The sequence below is a fragment of the Aulonocara stuartgranti genome (genome assembly GCF_965226115.1).
Source record: "Aulonocara stuartgranti genome assembly, chromosome: 1".
Taxonomy (NCBI): Eukaryota; Metazoa; Chordata; class Actinopteri; order Cichliformes; family Cichlidae; genus Aulonocara; species Aulonocara stuartgranti.
In genome coordinates this window covers 7700440-7716861 of record NC_138939.1, presented here as the reverse complement: position 1 = coordinate 7716861, position 16422 = coordinate 7700440, and the positions used below count along the sequence as shown (strand labels likewise).

The 16422-nt window shown below is 38.1% G+C and overlaps 3 protein-coding genes across 6 annotated transcripts in view; all 3 read right to left on the bottom strand.

The window, feature by feature from the left end:
• LOC309706745 (AT-rich interactive domain-containing protein 3B) overlaps nucleotides 1-2295 on the bottom strand; it is a 61726-nt gene extending 59431 nt beyond the window's left edge. For 2 of the 4 annotated variants that reach the window (XM_082533528.1, XM_082533529.1), the window contains exon 1: nucleotides 7-2295. In XM_082533528.1, coding sequence (XP_082389654.1) covers nucleotides 7-42 — 36 coding nt within the window. In that variant the 5' untranslated portion in view covers nucleotides 43-2295. The remainder of the gene's footprint in view (nucleotides 1-6) is intronic. The other 2 variants (XM_082533526.1, XM_082533530.1) reach the window with 1 other exon arrangement.
• Nucleotides 2296-3572: 1277 nt separating this feature from the next.
• On the bottom strand, nucleotides 3573-11695 carry fam219b (family with sequence similarity 219 member B). Its single transcript, XM_082503175.1, has 7 exons — nucleotides 11428-11695; nucleotides 9439-9547; nucleotides 8616-8709; nucleotides 8410-8487; nucleotides 7377-7428; nucleotides 5897-6047; nucleotides 3573-5806 (listed from the first exon to the last, which is right to left on the bottom strand). Exons 1-6 carry the CDS (start codon nucleotides 11500-11502, stop codon nucleotides 5898-5900), a joined length of 558 nt encoding a protein of 185 aa, XP_082359301.1. The 5' UTR covers nucleotides 11503-11695; the 3' UTR covers nucleotides 3573-5806; nucleotide 5897.
• Nucleotides 11696-13151: 1456 nt separating this feature from the next.
• On the bottom strand, nucleotides 13152-15796 carry cox5ab (cytochrome c oxidase subunit 5Ab). The gene is made up of 5 exons (XM_082533321.1): nucleotides 15648-15796; nucleotides 13991-14107; nucleotides 13759-13880; nucleotides 13492-13614; nucleotides 13152-13281 (listed from the first exon to the last, which is right to left on the bottom strand). Exons 1-4 carry the CDS (start codon nucleotides 15718-15720, stop codon nucleotides 13501-13503), a joined length of 426 nt encoding a protein of 141 aa, XP_082389447.1. The 5' UTR covers nucleotides 15721-15796; the 3' UTR covers nucleotides 13152-13281; nucleotides 13492-13500.
• Between the last annotated feature and the right edge of the window lie 626 nt (nucleotides 15797-16422).

Sequence of the window (16422 nt, the reverse complement as noted above, 5' to 3'; positions counted from 1 at the left end):
ACTCACCATTTGTGCCTTACTACTGCTTGAATTGTCCACCATCCCTCCTTCCTTGGCGTTTTCCTCCCTTCTTCTTTTGGCAGTCGTTCAAACACTTGTAAACACACGCACACACGCGCGCGCGCGCACGGGGGGGTTGGGGGAGAGAGACTCCGAGCGTACACCGCAGATTCCGACTGATCCGCCGGCAGAAAGCCGCTGAACGCTGTTTTTCTGGGTGACCTCTTCAAATGCGTGTGCGTCTCTTTCTTTCTTTTTTTTTTGCCCCGTGATTTTCGGGGTTTTCTTCTTTAATAAAAAAGTGCACCGACTGGAAAACGGCCAGATCTCATATCTCGGAAAGCGCTGAGGTAACTCCCAGTCGGTTTTTTTCCTCGCCTTCAATTGACACCCCCAGCATGGCGCACTACAGCTTTAGGCCCGCCCAGCGACAGCAACAAGTATCAGCCCTTTTCAGTTCACCACTTTTATTAAGCTCTTTTACCTGTAATGTGTTAATTCCGATTCTTCGCATAAGATCAACTAAAAACTCGAACCAAATTGGTATATTTTCAGAAGGTATTGAACTGATTTTAAAGTGCCAAATGCAGGCACAATATATGAAAATGTAAGCACAAGTAGATGTGGATGTTGTCAGTTACAAATGGATAGTTTTAAAGCTTGAAATTGATCTTTCTGCACATGGATATTGGTCTCTCAATAGGTAGACGGTTAGTAAGTTTAAAGAAAACAACCTGTTCTATTAATTTTTAAAATGAAACATGAACCATTATTAAGCAAGGTTTAAAATAATTCTACAAAAAGTTAATGGGACAGGGCTGTGCTGAGGTTGAAGCGCAGCATAATCATTAAATTGCAGTGTGGCTCCCTGCTACCCCCTTGAGGAAACCACAGACAGTGTATGGTTCATGCTGCTTAGCTCGTAAACTGATCCGAGGCCATTACAGTTAACTAAAACTAAACTAAGAACTAAAACGTGTTGGGGAAAATTTTATAGTAAACTGAAATTTAAAAAAAATAGACTTTATATAAAGTAACCAAAAACTATATATAAACAATATTACTTTTATTCTTTATCATTTTGGTCACAAGGCTTTGGTGCTTATGTGTTTTGAAACTGAGATATGTAGATGGCTGTTGGTTCAGTGTTTGTGTTGTACATTAATTCCTCTGAACCCTGACGAATACCCACTTCTTTAACTTTCAAAAAACTTTCTTTCCATGGTAGTCCCTTAGACGAAAATGACCTAGGTGATTGAGAACCCACACAGAAGTTCAGTGAATTTCAGTGTGGTACTGTGACAGGATGCCACTTGTGCAGCAAGTCCAGTTGTGAAATTTTCTCACTACTAAATATTTACCCTACTACTACAGTAGCAGGGTCAGCGGACTTTTGCTACAGACCTCTAAACTTCATGTGCCCTTCAGATTAGCTCAAGAACAGTGTGTAGAGAGCTTAATGAAATAGGTTTTTGTAGCTGAACAACTGCGTTTAAACCTCACACCACCAAAAAATCAGGTGCAGTTATGTAAAGCACGCCACCACCGGACTCTAGAGCAGTCGAAACCTGTTCTCTAGACAGAAAATCATCTGGAAATCCAAAGAATGACTCTGGGTTTGGTGGTTGGCAGGAGAACGGTACTTGTGTGACTTCACTGTGCAAAATGTAAAGTTTGGTGGAGTGGGGATTATTGTATGGTGTTGATTTGAAAGAGTTTGGCTCACCCCCTTAGTTCCAGTGAAATGAACTGTTGATACTATAGCATTCCAAGGCATTTTGGACAATTTCCTTCCTGTTCCAACATGACTACACACCAGTGCACAAAGCAAGGTCCATAAAGACATGGATGAGCGAGTTTGGTGTGGAAGAACTTAACTGGCCGACACAGAGTGCTGATAGAAGTGCCGATAGAACACCTCTGGGATGAATCGGATTGAAGACTACGAGCCGGGCGTTCTTGCCCAACATCAGTGTCTGATCTTACAAATGCGGTTCTGGAAGAATGGACAAAAATTCCCATAAACACTCTCCTAAAACTTGTGGAAAGCTTTCTAGAAGAGTTGAAGCTGTTATAGCTGCACAGGGTGGGCTGATAACCATATTAAAGAGTGCTAAACGCTGTGTCTCTGGCCCAACATACATTTCATTATTCTGAAAACAGTGAATTATGTTTGCATCATGCAGTAGAAATTTGTATGTGCTGGATCCCCTTGTGCTTTGTGTCTTTCCTTTGTCTCTTGTGAAGATAGCTGAGGCCTGTTTGAGTCTTGAGGTCCTGCTGACCGTTCAGTTTCATTTGTAAAGCTTTGTCAGACATAGATTGTCTTCACTTTAGATTCACACAAAATGCTTTACTAACGACTAGTAGCTGTTTTAATTATTCATGAATTACAATGTAGTACAAGTATTTATAAAACATTTGTTTGTGCTTGATGTAATTGATGTAACTGTATTTAGAAATTGTTAAGCCGTCATTTATAAAATATAAAAATGCTGTCGTTGAACACGTTATAGGTGAGCTTGTTAAGGAACAGTAAAGCATTTATATCAGTGTTTATAAACGACATACTAAGAAGAAGTAATACTTTGATGATGAAATACATATTAACTAACATCTTGCAAAGGCTTAATAGTGTGTGATTATTATAATGTGTTTCCATAAAACTTGCCAACAAAAATCAAATTGAAGTGAGAAAATGCAGCCTGGAAAGTAATGAAAACAAAAGTGCTGAATGAAAGTAAAAACGAGTGAAAACTACAACAACTGCAGTAGTCAGCCGTGTCAGTGAAGACACAGATAGGTGCAGTCTGTAATACTGAATATCTCCTGACAGCAGTGGTTCTGAAACTGTGAGGGGTTGGGTGGGTCCCCACTGGTGGGGCACAGACAAGTTGGAGAAAAATATGAAGTGAAACTAATATAAATAAGGATGGGGAGGGCTGTTAGGGGGGGAAAAAACAAATTAGGCTATTGATGCTGTTGTGCTGATTATTATTAAAGTAACATCTAAGGTGGATTTTTTTTTTTTTTTTTTAATTACTGATTGATGAAAAATGTGATCAAAATGTGCGCGTCCTCTGAGATGTTCCAGGTGTCACTGACAGTTTCAGGTGTGTTTGCAGTTTTTTTACCTAAAAGAAATGGCAGCAAAACACAGAAGAACTATGTGCTATTCTGGTGAATGTTCTGCTATGAAACGTAACATTCATGTAAATGTAAATGTAACTAAACACTAAAAGAAAGAGCAAAATGTATTCTGATAGAGCAACAATGGTTCAGTAGCATAAAATCTTTGAGGGACATGACAAAAGGTTGTTCTACAAATTCCCCAAATCTTATTTTGACTGAGAGTCTGTGGGATGTCCAATCCATAAAGGTCCAGGACTCAAAAAAATCCAGGATTTAAAGCTGCAAATGTCTACGTGCCTGATATTACAGGAAACCTTGAGAAGTTTTAAAGAGTTCATGAGTTTTAATATCTTGAAAATCCACATAGTAGCAGGCAAGTGGTTACTACCCATTTACCAAAGAACAACTAATAATAGCTAATCAAAAATAAGACACATAAGCATAATCAACTGATTTTTATTTTTTAATGTAAACCAATTAACAATACAATTCAAATAAAAAGATTAGCATTTACCATCATAAAAAAAACAACCTGTTATTGCATTTTGCACGCAACAACACTATCTCATCACAGGGATGTACACCATACAGATTGTCCCAATAGTTGCATAGTACAGGTGAGTCAAGTGTACTTGCTACTGACCACTGGTGTTAAGTGCAAAATTGTATGTACATAAGAACGTGCAGAGCCAGGGCCGGCGTCAATACACTATAAATTCAGCTGGTCCATTATAAAGCATTTAGTTCACACCTGTATCGAGTAACTCACACTTAAGTGTTATAGTAGAATCAGCTTTTATTCCTTAAACAACCACATTACAACCAAGTAGTGCTGGGAGGAGATGGTGTGCGTGACAAATACTAGTAAGGTAAGATTTTCTAACACCTTACAGTGCAAAGGTGTAAGGGGAAAAAAGGAACTGATTCCAACTTTGTAAAGTACAAACCAAGGTTCCTACTTTGTCATTGCACAAAATGTCACTTTTCCAGTCCTCAATTTGTTATGTTGATCAAGTGGTATGCTATATCATTTATTCACACCACTGAGAGTTAACATCACAGCAAAGGAAGTAACAGAGTGGCCAGTATCTCAGTAAAAATAGCAGCCACATGTCCTCCCTGCACTTGACTCGTTGTGCAGTTTCCTAATTTCTATTTCGTAAATGTAAGTGGAAAACCAAATCATTTCTATTTATGATCATACACCCACCCATCCATCCATCACTCACGCATGCACACACATACACACAAATAAATCTCCTGAGAAGTGATCACTACCACTTACTCTGACATTTAACATCTTTTCCTTTTACTACGGTTTCAAACAGTTAACAGTAAAATATCACCCAGGCTGTAGCATGTCAGTGAACACATACATTTTTAAAAGTGGAAAAAGAAAAATTGTCTTCCAGTTTAATTTTTTTCAGTACATAAGTGCGTCCATTATGTAGGCATCAGCAACACATAACACAGAAAATGAGGCCAACATATAGTATAAGCTTAATAAAATAACATAAGGCTGGACTAAAAGTTTGATTCTAATGGTGATCTGCTGTCATGTTATCGTGTCACAATAGTTAGTGTCTTCAACAAATAATGACAAATATATATATATATATAAATAAAATAAAGTAACTCTTAGTTGAATCATACCCTGAATGAGGCTCTAAATCAAAATGCTACATATCCATCTTTGAACACAAAAGTTTTTAACATAAATCCATATTTGAATTTTTCTCAACCACACCATGTTACTTAATGCATATCGAATAAAAAAAAAACTGAAATGCAAATGTCACATAATGACTTCTATGAAGTCCAAATGTAGTTAAATGTATCAAAGCACTTTATTCCATCTGCTCACAGCTGTGCCTTAAACAGCAGTGTGGCATTTGCCAACTAGAATACTAGTATGCTTCACTTTCTCCTTATCCAGTCCTGTCCAATGACCTTTTTTTTGTTTTGTTTTTTTTAAGGAGATGATGGCTTAGTCCTCCTCGGTTTGTCGCAGTTTTCTCAATTACAACTTGTAAAACGTAGTGACCTTTTATAGTGATTATTTGTGTTATTAATGAGTCCACTCAAAAACTATATCTTTCAGATTGTAAGTAGTTATTTTTGTTGAGACATGACTATTTATGTGGTGGCCATTTCATTTAGGAATAAAACTCAAATGTAATTTTAAAGAAAAAAAAATAGTTAATACTTCAGTGATCTGGGAATGTCATTGATAAAACAAGGTACAATTACTTCATGTAGCTGTTGGTTGATAACTGGGTAATGCAGATTCACCAAAGAGCTGAAACAGTAAGACTGTATAGCATATCTGTATGCATGTCATGCTTAGAGGGTTGCACAAGTAACTGCCTGATTACAAAAGACAGTAACCAGTTCACCCTTGGGTTAACAAGGGCATCATCCTAAATGTTGAATTAATCTGTTAGGAGCAGTAGTGTAGTTAGCATTTCACACAGTCCTATTTTTTTTAAGAAACAAAAGAAAAAAAGAATAAATAAAAAAAAATAGGTCAAGCTTTGGGGTCACAGTGGATAAGGCTTGTTCTCACGTCCACCTGCATTTTCAAAGGGGGTTGAGCAATCTCAGTGCACGCAGTCCTGCATGAAGAGGTGTTTGGCTTTAGAGCTGGAAGTCCTCTAGCAGTGCAGCAGTGGAGCTGCGTGACAAAGAAGGCGTCAGGCACCAGTCATTAAAGTAAGCTGAAGCAGGAGCCAAGACTTTGTTAGATTTGAGTCACTGCACTGACATCACTGTATGGGGCAGGACGGGCCCTCAGAGCAGCAGCACCCAGAGGAGCCCATGGCTTTGGGTGGAATCAGGTCCAGGTCCTCATCGTCAGGGATCTCATCCAGGCGATAGCCATCCTGAAGCAGCTGCTTGCTCAAATCAGGATGGATCTGGAGAGCAAAGACAGAATATAAGTGAGATGTGATGCAACCAGAATAGTGTAACCACTTAAAAATAATGTTACTTAATGAATTTTTACATGGAAAGTCTGCCCCCCTCAAAATTACATATTTAAAGGCAAGTCTATCAAGGGCTGCTGCACTCTGTGAGAGGCTGTGCTCATGAAGTAGAACAGTTCATTTATTAAACAGAAGGCATATGATTTGATTCCCTGGCTCTTGATGAGTACCAGTCCATTTAGCACATAGTTTTGTAAGCCAGCTTGGAAGTGTTGTTATGTTATTTTGTTATGTTACTTTATTATATTCGTTTTGGAATGTAAATCTTTAAAAATCAATGCAGCCTTGATCAAACTTAAAACACTAATGTCAGAAACATTGTGGTGACAATGTGGAAGTCATTCAGCTGTAATGTATCCATTATAGCTGACAACCTCTGAAGTCTTCTTTAGCAAACACTTCTGGGACATGTAAAAGGGTCCAAATTCATGATGGGGGTATCTACTTGCATCCTGCATGCTGGACAGTAAACTTGAAAGTGTCTAAAGCTTTTGTCACCAGAAAACCTTCAAAAAACCCACCAACCTCAAGAGGAAGGAACTGGAAGTGAAACATGCCAAGTTATTTCCAGATTTTATGACTCAGTCTCTGCATGTCTTGTTAGAATAGAACAAGACAGTTTGCCACAAGGTACAAACCAAGATAATAATCTTAAATCACGAGACTCAGTGCCTGGGAAAGACAAATAACAGAAGTAAAACTTATCCTTTATTCTCACATTTATTCACAAATGTACTCAGTACATGTCGTTTCTAGCATGCGTACAAATTCAAACAAAAAACAATTTGCTACCAGTTGTGAATGTCTGATGCATTTCTGGTGCAGCTGTAAATGAGCTGCTTGCTGAATGACCTTTGTTGGCATAATAATCATGTGCTTCAGCCAATACCTTTTTGATTAGCCTTATCTCGTGCTTTCTTGCTTTGTGGTAAGTCTCTCTTCTGTATTCATTGAGAGATTTGAATGCTAATGAAGAAAAAAAAATCCCAAGGTTGCATGTAATTTGGTGGTGCAAAGGGTAGTGTGTTCAGTGGTCTCGTTTCAGTGGTGTGTGCTGACAAGTCAATCCAATGTGTTTGTGAAAAAAGCACCAAAGCACCAAGGCAGGGAGCTAAAATTAAAACAAAAATCAAAAAGCCAGATTTGATAAGAACATAAACTATAGTTCAGCATGCTGTGGCTAAAAGTCACCCAACCAGTTTGACACAATGCTAACAGATTCGAAGAGAATCTAAAAAATGTCCTGTGGAAATAACTCACCTCAGCTGAAGAGTATCCAGAGGAATACTGCTCAAAATCAATCTCCTCATCACTGTTAAGACATGAAGGACAGATTCTTCATAACTTAGGAGGCACAATTTTAGAAAGCAAATTGAGAACCCAGTGAAGAAAATTAAGGTTAGACTGAATTACAGAAAATGGGCCTGTTTTAATTTAACAGTTAGGAAAATACTTGTACAGACCAAGTTATTAAACGCTATTCATTATAGTAACTTTACTTATATGCATACATGCTGTTGCCTTTGGACTACATTCGTATATTCTGTGTTACAGTTTATATCAAATTCATTATCGATCGCACATCATGAGTGTACTTTATAATCTGGCTTCTTGGCCTTCATTAGCCCAGAAGCACTGGTATACTTTCTATTTACAAAACTATACTGGACAAATACCCACATCTTATTCTATGTAATCGCTTGTCTTTTACAAACAGCTGCTGTGATTTTACCTCTTCTAGATTCCTCCACTTTTAAGGACCCAAACACCAATCATAATGCACTATATGTTAATGTTTTGAGCTTGCTGGAAGAGTTCAAAACTCCTATAAATAAATATCAAACCTAACAGTGCAACTGTAATTTATGAAGTGTTCTGGTTTGTTTAATATTTGAAATGGTGTGCTTTCTCTTTGACGATTTGAAAAAGACATTGCCTTATGATTTCATATAAACGTAAATTTACACATACATAAATAAATTCAGTCATTTTGATGTGTAAAATTCAACTGTCTACTAAAAGCCTTTTGACTTTTTTTTAACAGGTTTACATTTTAGATTGTAGATTGTAGAGTATAGGTTTACAGACACTAACCTGAATTGGTAAGATATGACATATGGTGGGTTAGACATCATGTGGTTATTTAACGTCTAAATGAGTTTAACATCTTGATTCATCTTACATTCTTTGGACAGAGTTAAGTAGGTAAGGATTTGAATGATAACACCAGACCGTTAGTCCTTAGTGTACTACTGTTTTAACCTAATAACATGAATACCAGGTTTGACCATACCTGTCTGAGTCAATTGCAACCAAAGTATCCTCAGCGTGCTGACTCAAAGCAGCATAGCCCTTGTTATATTTCACCATCCTAAAAAACAAACAAACAAACAAACCCAAAAGACAACCAGAAACAACATTAGAATAATAAATCACAGTTCATCTTCATTATGCTGACATCACAAAAAGCTGCTTCCTCTGATATTCTTTTCTTCTGACCTCTTGGCTCCCTGTCTGGGCTGGTGCGTCACTGGAGGCCCCGGTGAGAGAGCTTTCTTCTTCAGCGCTTTCCTCGCCATCTCCCTGTGTTTCTCTTGAGATAACAAAAGACATTTTTGTTAGGGCAGAACTGACCATAGAGGGAGTGGAGAATGAAAGTAAACACTGACAGTTTACACAGGCAGAAAAATTTAACCTATATAACCTATAACCCATTTTCATAACACCTACGAATTTCATAGTGAGTCAGACTAAAAACACTCCTATGCACTTTTAAAAATAAATTGAGATGTATGAACCATTGACTAGAAAAGTTTTGTATCCAATGAAATGTCTAACATCTATTTAGTTAATAAGTAACATGACTTTGGATATAAAGAACATCCCAGGGAGAGGCAGACTGGCAGTGGTTTACCACTCTGTGAAAAACATAAGATGAGAGTCTTATTGTACATTGTACGGGGTATCATTATAAGATTTAGAAAATCCAAAAGAAACTCTGTGCAAGGGACAGGGCCCCAAAAAAAGACTAGGCTAAGATCTTCAGGCCCCTAGGCAGGACTGCATTAAAACAAACAAACAACAACAACAACAAAAGAAAAGAAGAGGAAGATATTTTGTGGCTAAGTTAAGCTGAGAGTGCCCAACAGTGTCATATGACTCAGGATTTGTTTTCCTGCTAGGTGCACATTCAACACAATTCATGCACATCAGCATAAATCACCTCATAAAAACAACAATCACAGGAGGACTGGTGACCTACAGACAGAGATAAAATTGATGTGTTTATGCCACCAACTGTTTGAGGTGAGGAAATACTTACGTAGTTTGAGATGGATGGCTGGCGCTCTGGACATGATGTAAGGTCCTCTTTTTTCCACAGGCCTGATGCCGCCATCTATGCTCTTAGGTCTTGTGCCACTACTTGGCCCCTCAAGTTTCAAAAATTGAAAGCACAATCAGTATCTTACTTAATAAATTACTCAATCATCAGCTTCACTGTCAAAATACAATGTACTGTACAATGAAATGAAGTGACTGTCCTTTATATGGTGAAAATCACTGAAAAGATAAAATGGTTTACATGTTACAATAACAGGGTGGAACAAAAGGACAGAACAAGATATATAGCACCGTGTAAAGTCTTGAAACACCACTCATTTTTTTTAAAGTATTTTGATTCCAAGAAGCTGTCTTCTAATCTTTTCACATGTCTTGAGCAACAGTTCTCTCAGCTTTTGAAGGTCTTTCAAAGTTTTTCAAAACCACTTCACACAGACTTATGAAACATTCAACCATGAAAAACACTTAACTTAAGGTATAAAATAGTGTTGCATCTACACATAAGAGAAACCATAAGAAAAACCAATTTCTTATCAGTAGCCTGTTACAAAAACACATTTGTTCAAAAACTCCACTGACTTCACCAACAAGGTCCGCAAACTTGCACTCATTCCAGATTAAACCATAGGGTCCTTTGATGTTGTCTACCTTTTCGTTTGTATACCTACCTACAACCGAGGCATTGGAGACAGTCATTAAATGAGTATAGTAAGAGTAAAGAAAGTTCCTTACACAACAGAACCAGCTTTACAATCAGATTTGCACTGCAGTACACTTTTGCCTTACCACCACATGTATCAAAAACAATTAGAATTGCTACAGACATAAGCACGGATGTACCATGGGCTCCCCCTATAACCCATTGTACATAACCTTTACACAGAGGAAGTGGAAATTAAAGCTTTGGGCTCCTTCAAAGGGATAACACCTAGCCACTGGTACTGATACATGGATGACAACTGGGTCAAAAAACAAGTAGAAGCCTATACCAAACAAATCAACAGTGGATAAAAACAAGGTTCACCAGGGAGGATACGAAGCATAATAGGTTATTGTCCCTGGTCTGTGCTGTGATCATTGAGGAGGATAGAAGCCTAAACCTTTAAGTTTACTGGAAACACACACTTTCCACCAGCCACTGGAACACAAACTTGGGATAGCCAGCACTCTATAGCACCGACAGAAAGAAAAGTAATATAGGTGTGTAAAGAAAGCTCTTAAAACATGCGGTTATCCCAGTTGGACTTTTGTCAAATCAGCAAAGATGCATATGAATGAATGCCAGTCACCAACCAGGAAGAAAGAATCAAAACTGTAACAGCACTGCTGTATTTTATGTAGCAGGTTTGTCACAGAAACTCAGGAGGATTTTCTCCCAACATGGCTTCCCAGTGTATTTCAGACCAAGCAACAGCCTTATTTTCATGCACACTTGCACAAGTTTAAAAAAAAAAATCACTGCAACTATTTCCCATTTTTGCAGAACAATATACAGAAATGAGAAGCTACCCAAGACAATTGCACAGTACTGTACATCAGTCAAATATTATTGTAATTAATCATCTTTTTAGAAAAATATCCTAGTGCTATTATTTACAAAACAGAAATAGAAACTGAATTAATTAGTTAATATGTTTAATATTGCAACGAATCTCGTTTGGATTCATTTTTGATTTAGCTCCAGCTCCTCCCCAGGGCTGTCTATTACATTGCAGCAGCCAAAGAATATAAGAGAAATTAAAAACTATAGTTTTAGTCCTTTCGATTTGCAAAAACAGCTATACTTCTGATAATTTTTCATTTCACTCACTCTCCATTAATTTCTCCCACACTTATTAAGGTCTATCAACGAAGTCTTGTTCATCCTTATAATGATTTTGAAATGATTTCCCAATTAGCGAAATGTCAAAAATCTAAAGCTAAGCTAGTTAGCTATCCTCCCCCGTTAGCTAGGTTTAGCTGACATTACCGACAAACCCTGCGAATCCTGCTGTGCCTCCAGCAGGGAGTCCTTCTCCGGCTCCTCCAAAATGTCGTTCATCATCTTGGCTTTAGTTGTCACAGTTTACGCCGCAACACACCCATGTTGACAGCTGCCCCATTGGGAAGGGACTTTTAGTCCATAAGCAAACAGGAACTTCTGTTAGCTAGCTGTGCTCTCGCGGGACAGGTTTCATACTACTTCCGGGAATCAGAAACTTCAAAATAAAACCCTGCTCGACTCGAGAATGTTTCCTTAAATGGTTTATAAAATCATGAAGTACGACAAAGCAGCCCGGCCCAGCTTATTAAGAAAATTGCGGATAAATATTAAAGGGGCCTTAAATGTGTCACTAAACTGTCATAATACTAGACTGTCATATTTGCCAATTAATGTTCACGGTTCACGTGAAATTAAACGAAAGTTTTTTCAAGCAGTTTCAAGCAATGACTTGGTTTCAAGTTACAGTAATACAATAAATACATTAAGCAAAAATGAATAAGATACACGTATCAATTTAAATATATTATTTACGCAAATATATAGTTACAACCAGGATGATTTCTAGCCTCTCATCGCCACCTGATGGGCAAAAATAAGAGCCCAGAGAGGTCTAAAACGGTTGTGACCAAGTGAAAAATAAAAAGTCTACATTTGTATTACATATACACCTAAATATCTGGATAGAAATATTTTATTATTAAAAATAACTTTGGAGTTTTAACATCCATCCGCTTCCGCTTATCCTTTTCAGGGTCGCGGGGGGCGCTGGAGCCTATCCCAGCTGTCATAGGGCGAGAGGCAGGGTACACCCTGGACAGGTCGCCAGTCTGTCGCAGGGCCAACACACAGGAACAGACAACCATTCGCACTCTCATTCACTCGCACATTCACACCTAGTGGCAATTTGGATTATCCGATTAACCTATCCCCACAAGCTGCATGTCTTTGGACGGTGGGAGGAAGCCGGAGTACCCGGAGGGAACCCACGCAAACACGGGGAGAACATGCAAACTCCACACAGAAAGACCCCGGCCTGATGGTGGAATTGAACTCAGGACCTTCTTGCTGTGCGGCAACAGTGCTAACCACCGTGCCACCGTGCTGCGAGTTTTAACATAGCATATCTAAACTAGGTTTCTTTAGAAAGCAAGAGGAGCAAAAGGAAACACTTAAAATTCTTTAACTTGGGAATTACTTTAAAAATTACATTTTCATTAGGGTTTCATCTGTGTATATAATATATAAAAATATGAGAATGAGAAACAGTTCAAAATACAAATTAATTGCTCTCTTTGAGATGTAATTACTAGCCCAGCTCTGCATAGTCTACAGTCAGGATCTGCAGCCATCAGGGAGTCTTCTGATTCACTAAAATGGATTTTGCTCACACACTTCTTTTGCTCCTTTGATCGTCTTCAGCCTCCTGTTTGCTTGCGACCCTGGAGGTTTTGGAGTGGGGTTTTTTTTTTGTTGTTTGTTTTTTTTAATTTATAGGCAATAAACATGGGTACTGTAAGGACTGACTAAAATCTAAAACACTGGTTCATCGAATTCATCATGACCATCCGTTTTAAAAAAAAAAATGCTACAGTTCCTATCCTTTTAAATAGAGTTCAGCTGGTTATTATCTATTCTTCACATCAGATATTTATGAAGGTGTAATTAAGTACATCAAAGGATGTATTAGTCATAGACAAAGAACAAGCACACATCATCAATTTCTGGTTTATTTATAAGGTCCATTATTTTGTACACCACAGGACAGCTAGGATTTAAACAATATTGACAATTCAGCATGGAGAGAATCGGGAAAGCTCATCTCTTTATACATCTAATAACCTGAGGAAAGAGAAACAAAACAAGTTTGCAATTGAAAGTACGTAACGGGCCACATAATCTGCAATAATATTGTGCAATAAAGTAGAACAGCATGCAAATGCACAGTTCGAGGTAGCACTGGGCAGCATCAGTTACTAATGCCTGAAGCAATTCTTTTTAAAATCCACACTGCCCATCCAGGTAGCATGCTGCAGTATGGTGCAGTCTCACCTTGATAATCTACAACTTGTCAATTCCCAGCTCTTCTGGTGTTGAAATGCCGAGTTCTGTGAGGGTGGGCTTTAGCTCTTGGATCAGGTAGGGATAGATGTCTTTATGGGGGCCTGCTTTGTCCTAAGATAAAGATAAAAATGTGATCAGCTGTAAGGCACAAAAAAATCCTAACAAGGTGTACATCCAATTGTAATCTCAAAGACTACGATTTATGTGACTTCATTTCCTCTAATGGCATATTTTATTGAAATGAGTCTTACACACCTTGACAGCTTCAAGGATGCGGATGGCACTGGCCAGGTCGTTCAGCCTCCGACAAGCTCTTAATGCCGAATCCAAGATCTTGGGTTCAGGTACCAAATCATATCCAATTAGGGTGTTCATTCCTGTGTGTGTGTTTAGTTTACAGAAGTAGCAACGTCATTTTAAAGTTGTGATTTTTAGAGTAACCCTCATTTGAACTATAACAATACAAAAATAATCCACTCAAAGTCACCTTTCCTGAGTTCCCAAGCATCTAAGTCAGGCTTGCTGAAGTAAGTGACCCAACGGGAATCAAACTCCTCATCTGTCTCCACCTTTCCATGGGAGTAGCACCTGGAGGCCAAGGGAGCTTGAAAAAAGGATTCAATAAATAAGTTTCAAGGACATACTTGTATTACATACATACATAAATAATACAGTTTAAAACTGAACTAATTTGGACTTAAAAAAACATACATTTATTTTTTTTGTTACCTGAGACAAAGAAAGTTCTAAAACACTGTATTGTACTTAAAGTAAATAAAACATTCCAGGTCCTTAATCAAACATACACACAGTGACATTTTAAACTTTTGGAACACACTGTAAAATTACCTGCATCTACAAATGAACAGGAAGTGCATCTTGGTGCTGAACCATAGTAATAAACATTTACCTTTTTAAATAGATATCAAAAGCATTTTTAACAAACAATATATTTTAAAACAATATGTTCATTTTGCTGTTAAACTGATTTTTTTTCCACAGTACTCAAAGCCCCACTGCTCTTCGCATGGCCTTATCATTAACAGTGCTGCTTCTTATCACTTTTCACTCTGGCTGAATGCAACCTCAGAGGCTTTTGAACAAGGGTACATTGTCAAAAACCTTCTAATTCCTTTTCATTTCTACTCTGGTATGAAATTGCATTTTATACACAGAAACAGAACTCAAAGTACTGTACCAAAGTTATAAATTCCAGCGGCATTACAGAAAGAGTGAAAACACGCACAACAGTAGTCGTTACACATTTTGAGGGAGTAAAGTGAAATAGGGTCATGCAATTTATTGCTACATCGCCTTGATCACAGTAGCTGGTGTTTGCGTGTACATTTGAAGACGTAAACGAGTTTGGTTTCAGTTTCTTTATTTCCAGTGTAGGAAGCCAGCAAACTAAGAATTTGTCGTAGAGAGGAGGTCACTGAACAAACTGTTATGCATTATGGATAATCCAGATGACCCTCTGCACCGCTTACTGGACAGGCAGCAGAGCACCTTCTTAAACTAACTGAAGGACAGATAGTGAAAACCACTTCTACCAAATACTGTAATGCCTCCATTTATTTAGTCCAACAATCCTGAATAATGATTAACTTTTTACATAGCACTCAATGTTCTAAACCCGTCTGCCATATACCGTCAACTAACATTAGATGACCTGCACAGGTGAGCTCGGGTCGGTTATTTCAGGAGAACAGCAGTATTAAAAAGGCCAAAAATACATACTCATGGTGTAAATCTTAGATCAAACTCTGTAGCATTGTGATTTGCATTCAATTTTGACCATAGTTCAACGTGTTGATATGAGCTGCGTGCAAACTGCGGTCGCTGACTCTCTCAAACAAACCGAGGAGGGTCATCGCAAGGTCGTGACTTTTACGCATTAAGTCACTTCGCGCCTCAATATTTAAATCACACAACGAAAGGTGAAAACACCAGACTATTTTAATTTCAGACCCTTAAACACAGCAGGTCACAACTTTAATTCAATGTCACCCCATGTTAGCTTCTAGCTACATACAAGCACACAGGGTTAGCTAAGCTAGCTGGGTAGCTATACGAGCCCATTTTACTTAATTTATCACACAGTTTGTTTAATTTCAAGTAAGGTGCAAAGCAGACGGTCCTACCTGAGTAGCAGGGTCGTGACCGAGTCAGACTCCGCGCTCCTGAAGCTGACAGTCGGAAAACGGCACGGAACATGTTACCGCACTGGATACTAACCGTCCTGTACGTGCTAGAAAGGGGTACTATGGACCTACGGAAGGACACGACGAGGGCGCCATGGTCACGTGACTGAACGAAGCCAGCCGAATGCCTCCTCCAGGCCGTTGACGTGAGCGATTTGTTTTTTGTTGTTTTTTTGTTTTTTGTTGTTGTTGTTTTTTTGTTTGGGTTTTTTTGCTACTATAAAGTAATATATAAATATATTGATTTAACAATAAAATTTCTAAAAAGAATTTTTTTCTTCTTGCTCATTTATATTTTTTTCATTTTAGTTTCCATTTTATTTTTAGTTTCGTTTTCCAATTATGGAAAATTAGTATTATGCCCAATATAGTCATATATGCAGAAATAAAAGTTATTACAGTTTTATATTTTCGAATTTTGCGTTGAATTTTTGCTTTCACTTATCTTCTTTTGGCTGCTTCCTTTAGGGGTCGCCATAGCTGAGTATCGATGCTCACAATATCCCGATCATCCTCCTCTGTCAGCCCAATCCTCTGCATGTACTCCTTCACTAAATACACGAATCTTCTCCGTGGTCATCCTCCTTTCCACCTGTCTGGCAGTTCCATCTTCGAAATCATTTGTCCGTCCCATAATTACATCAGTTAAGCAGAGGTTTGGCTAGCAAACTAGTTTGGCTTCATAAGCTAAACTAGTTTAATAGTTTTATATATT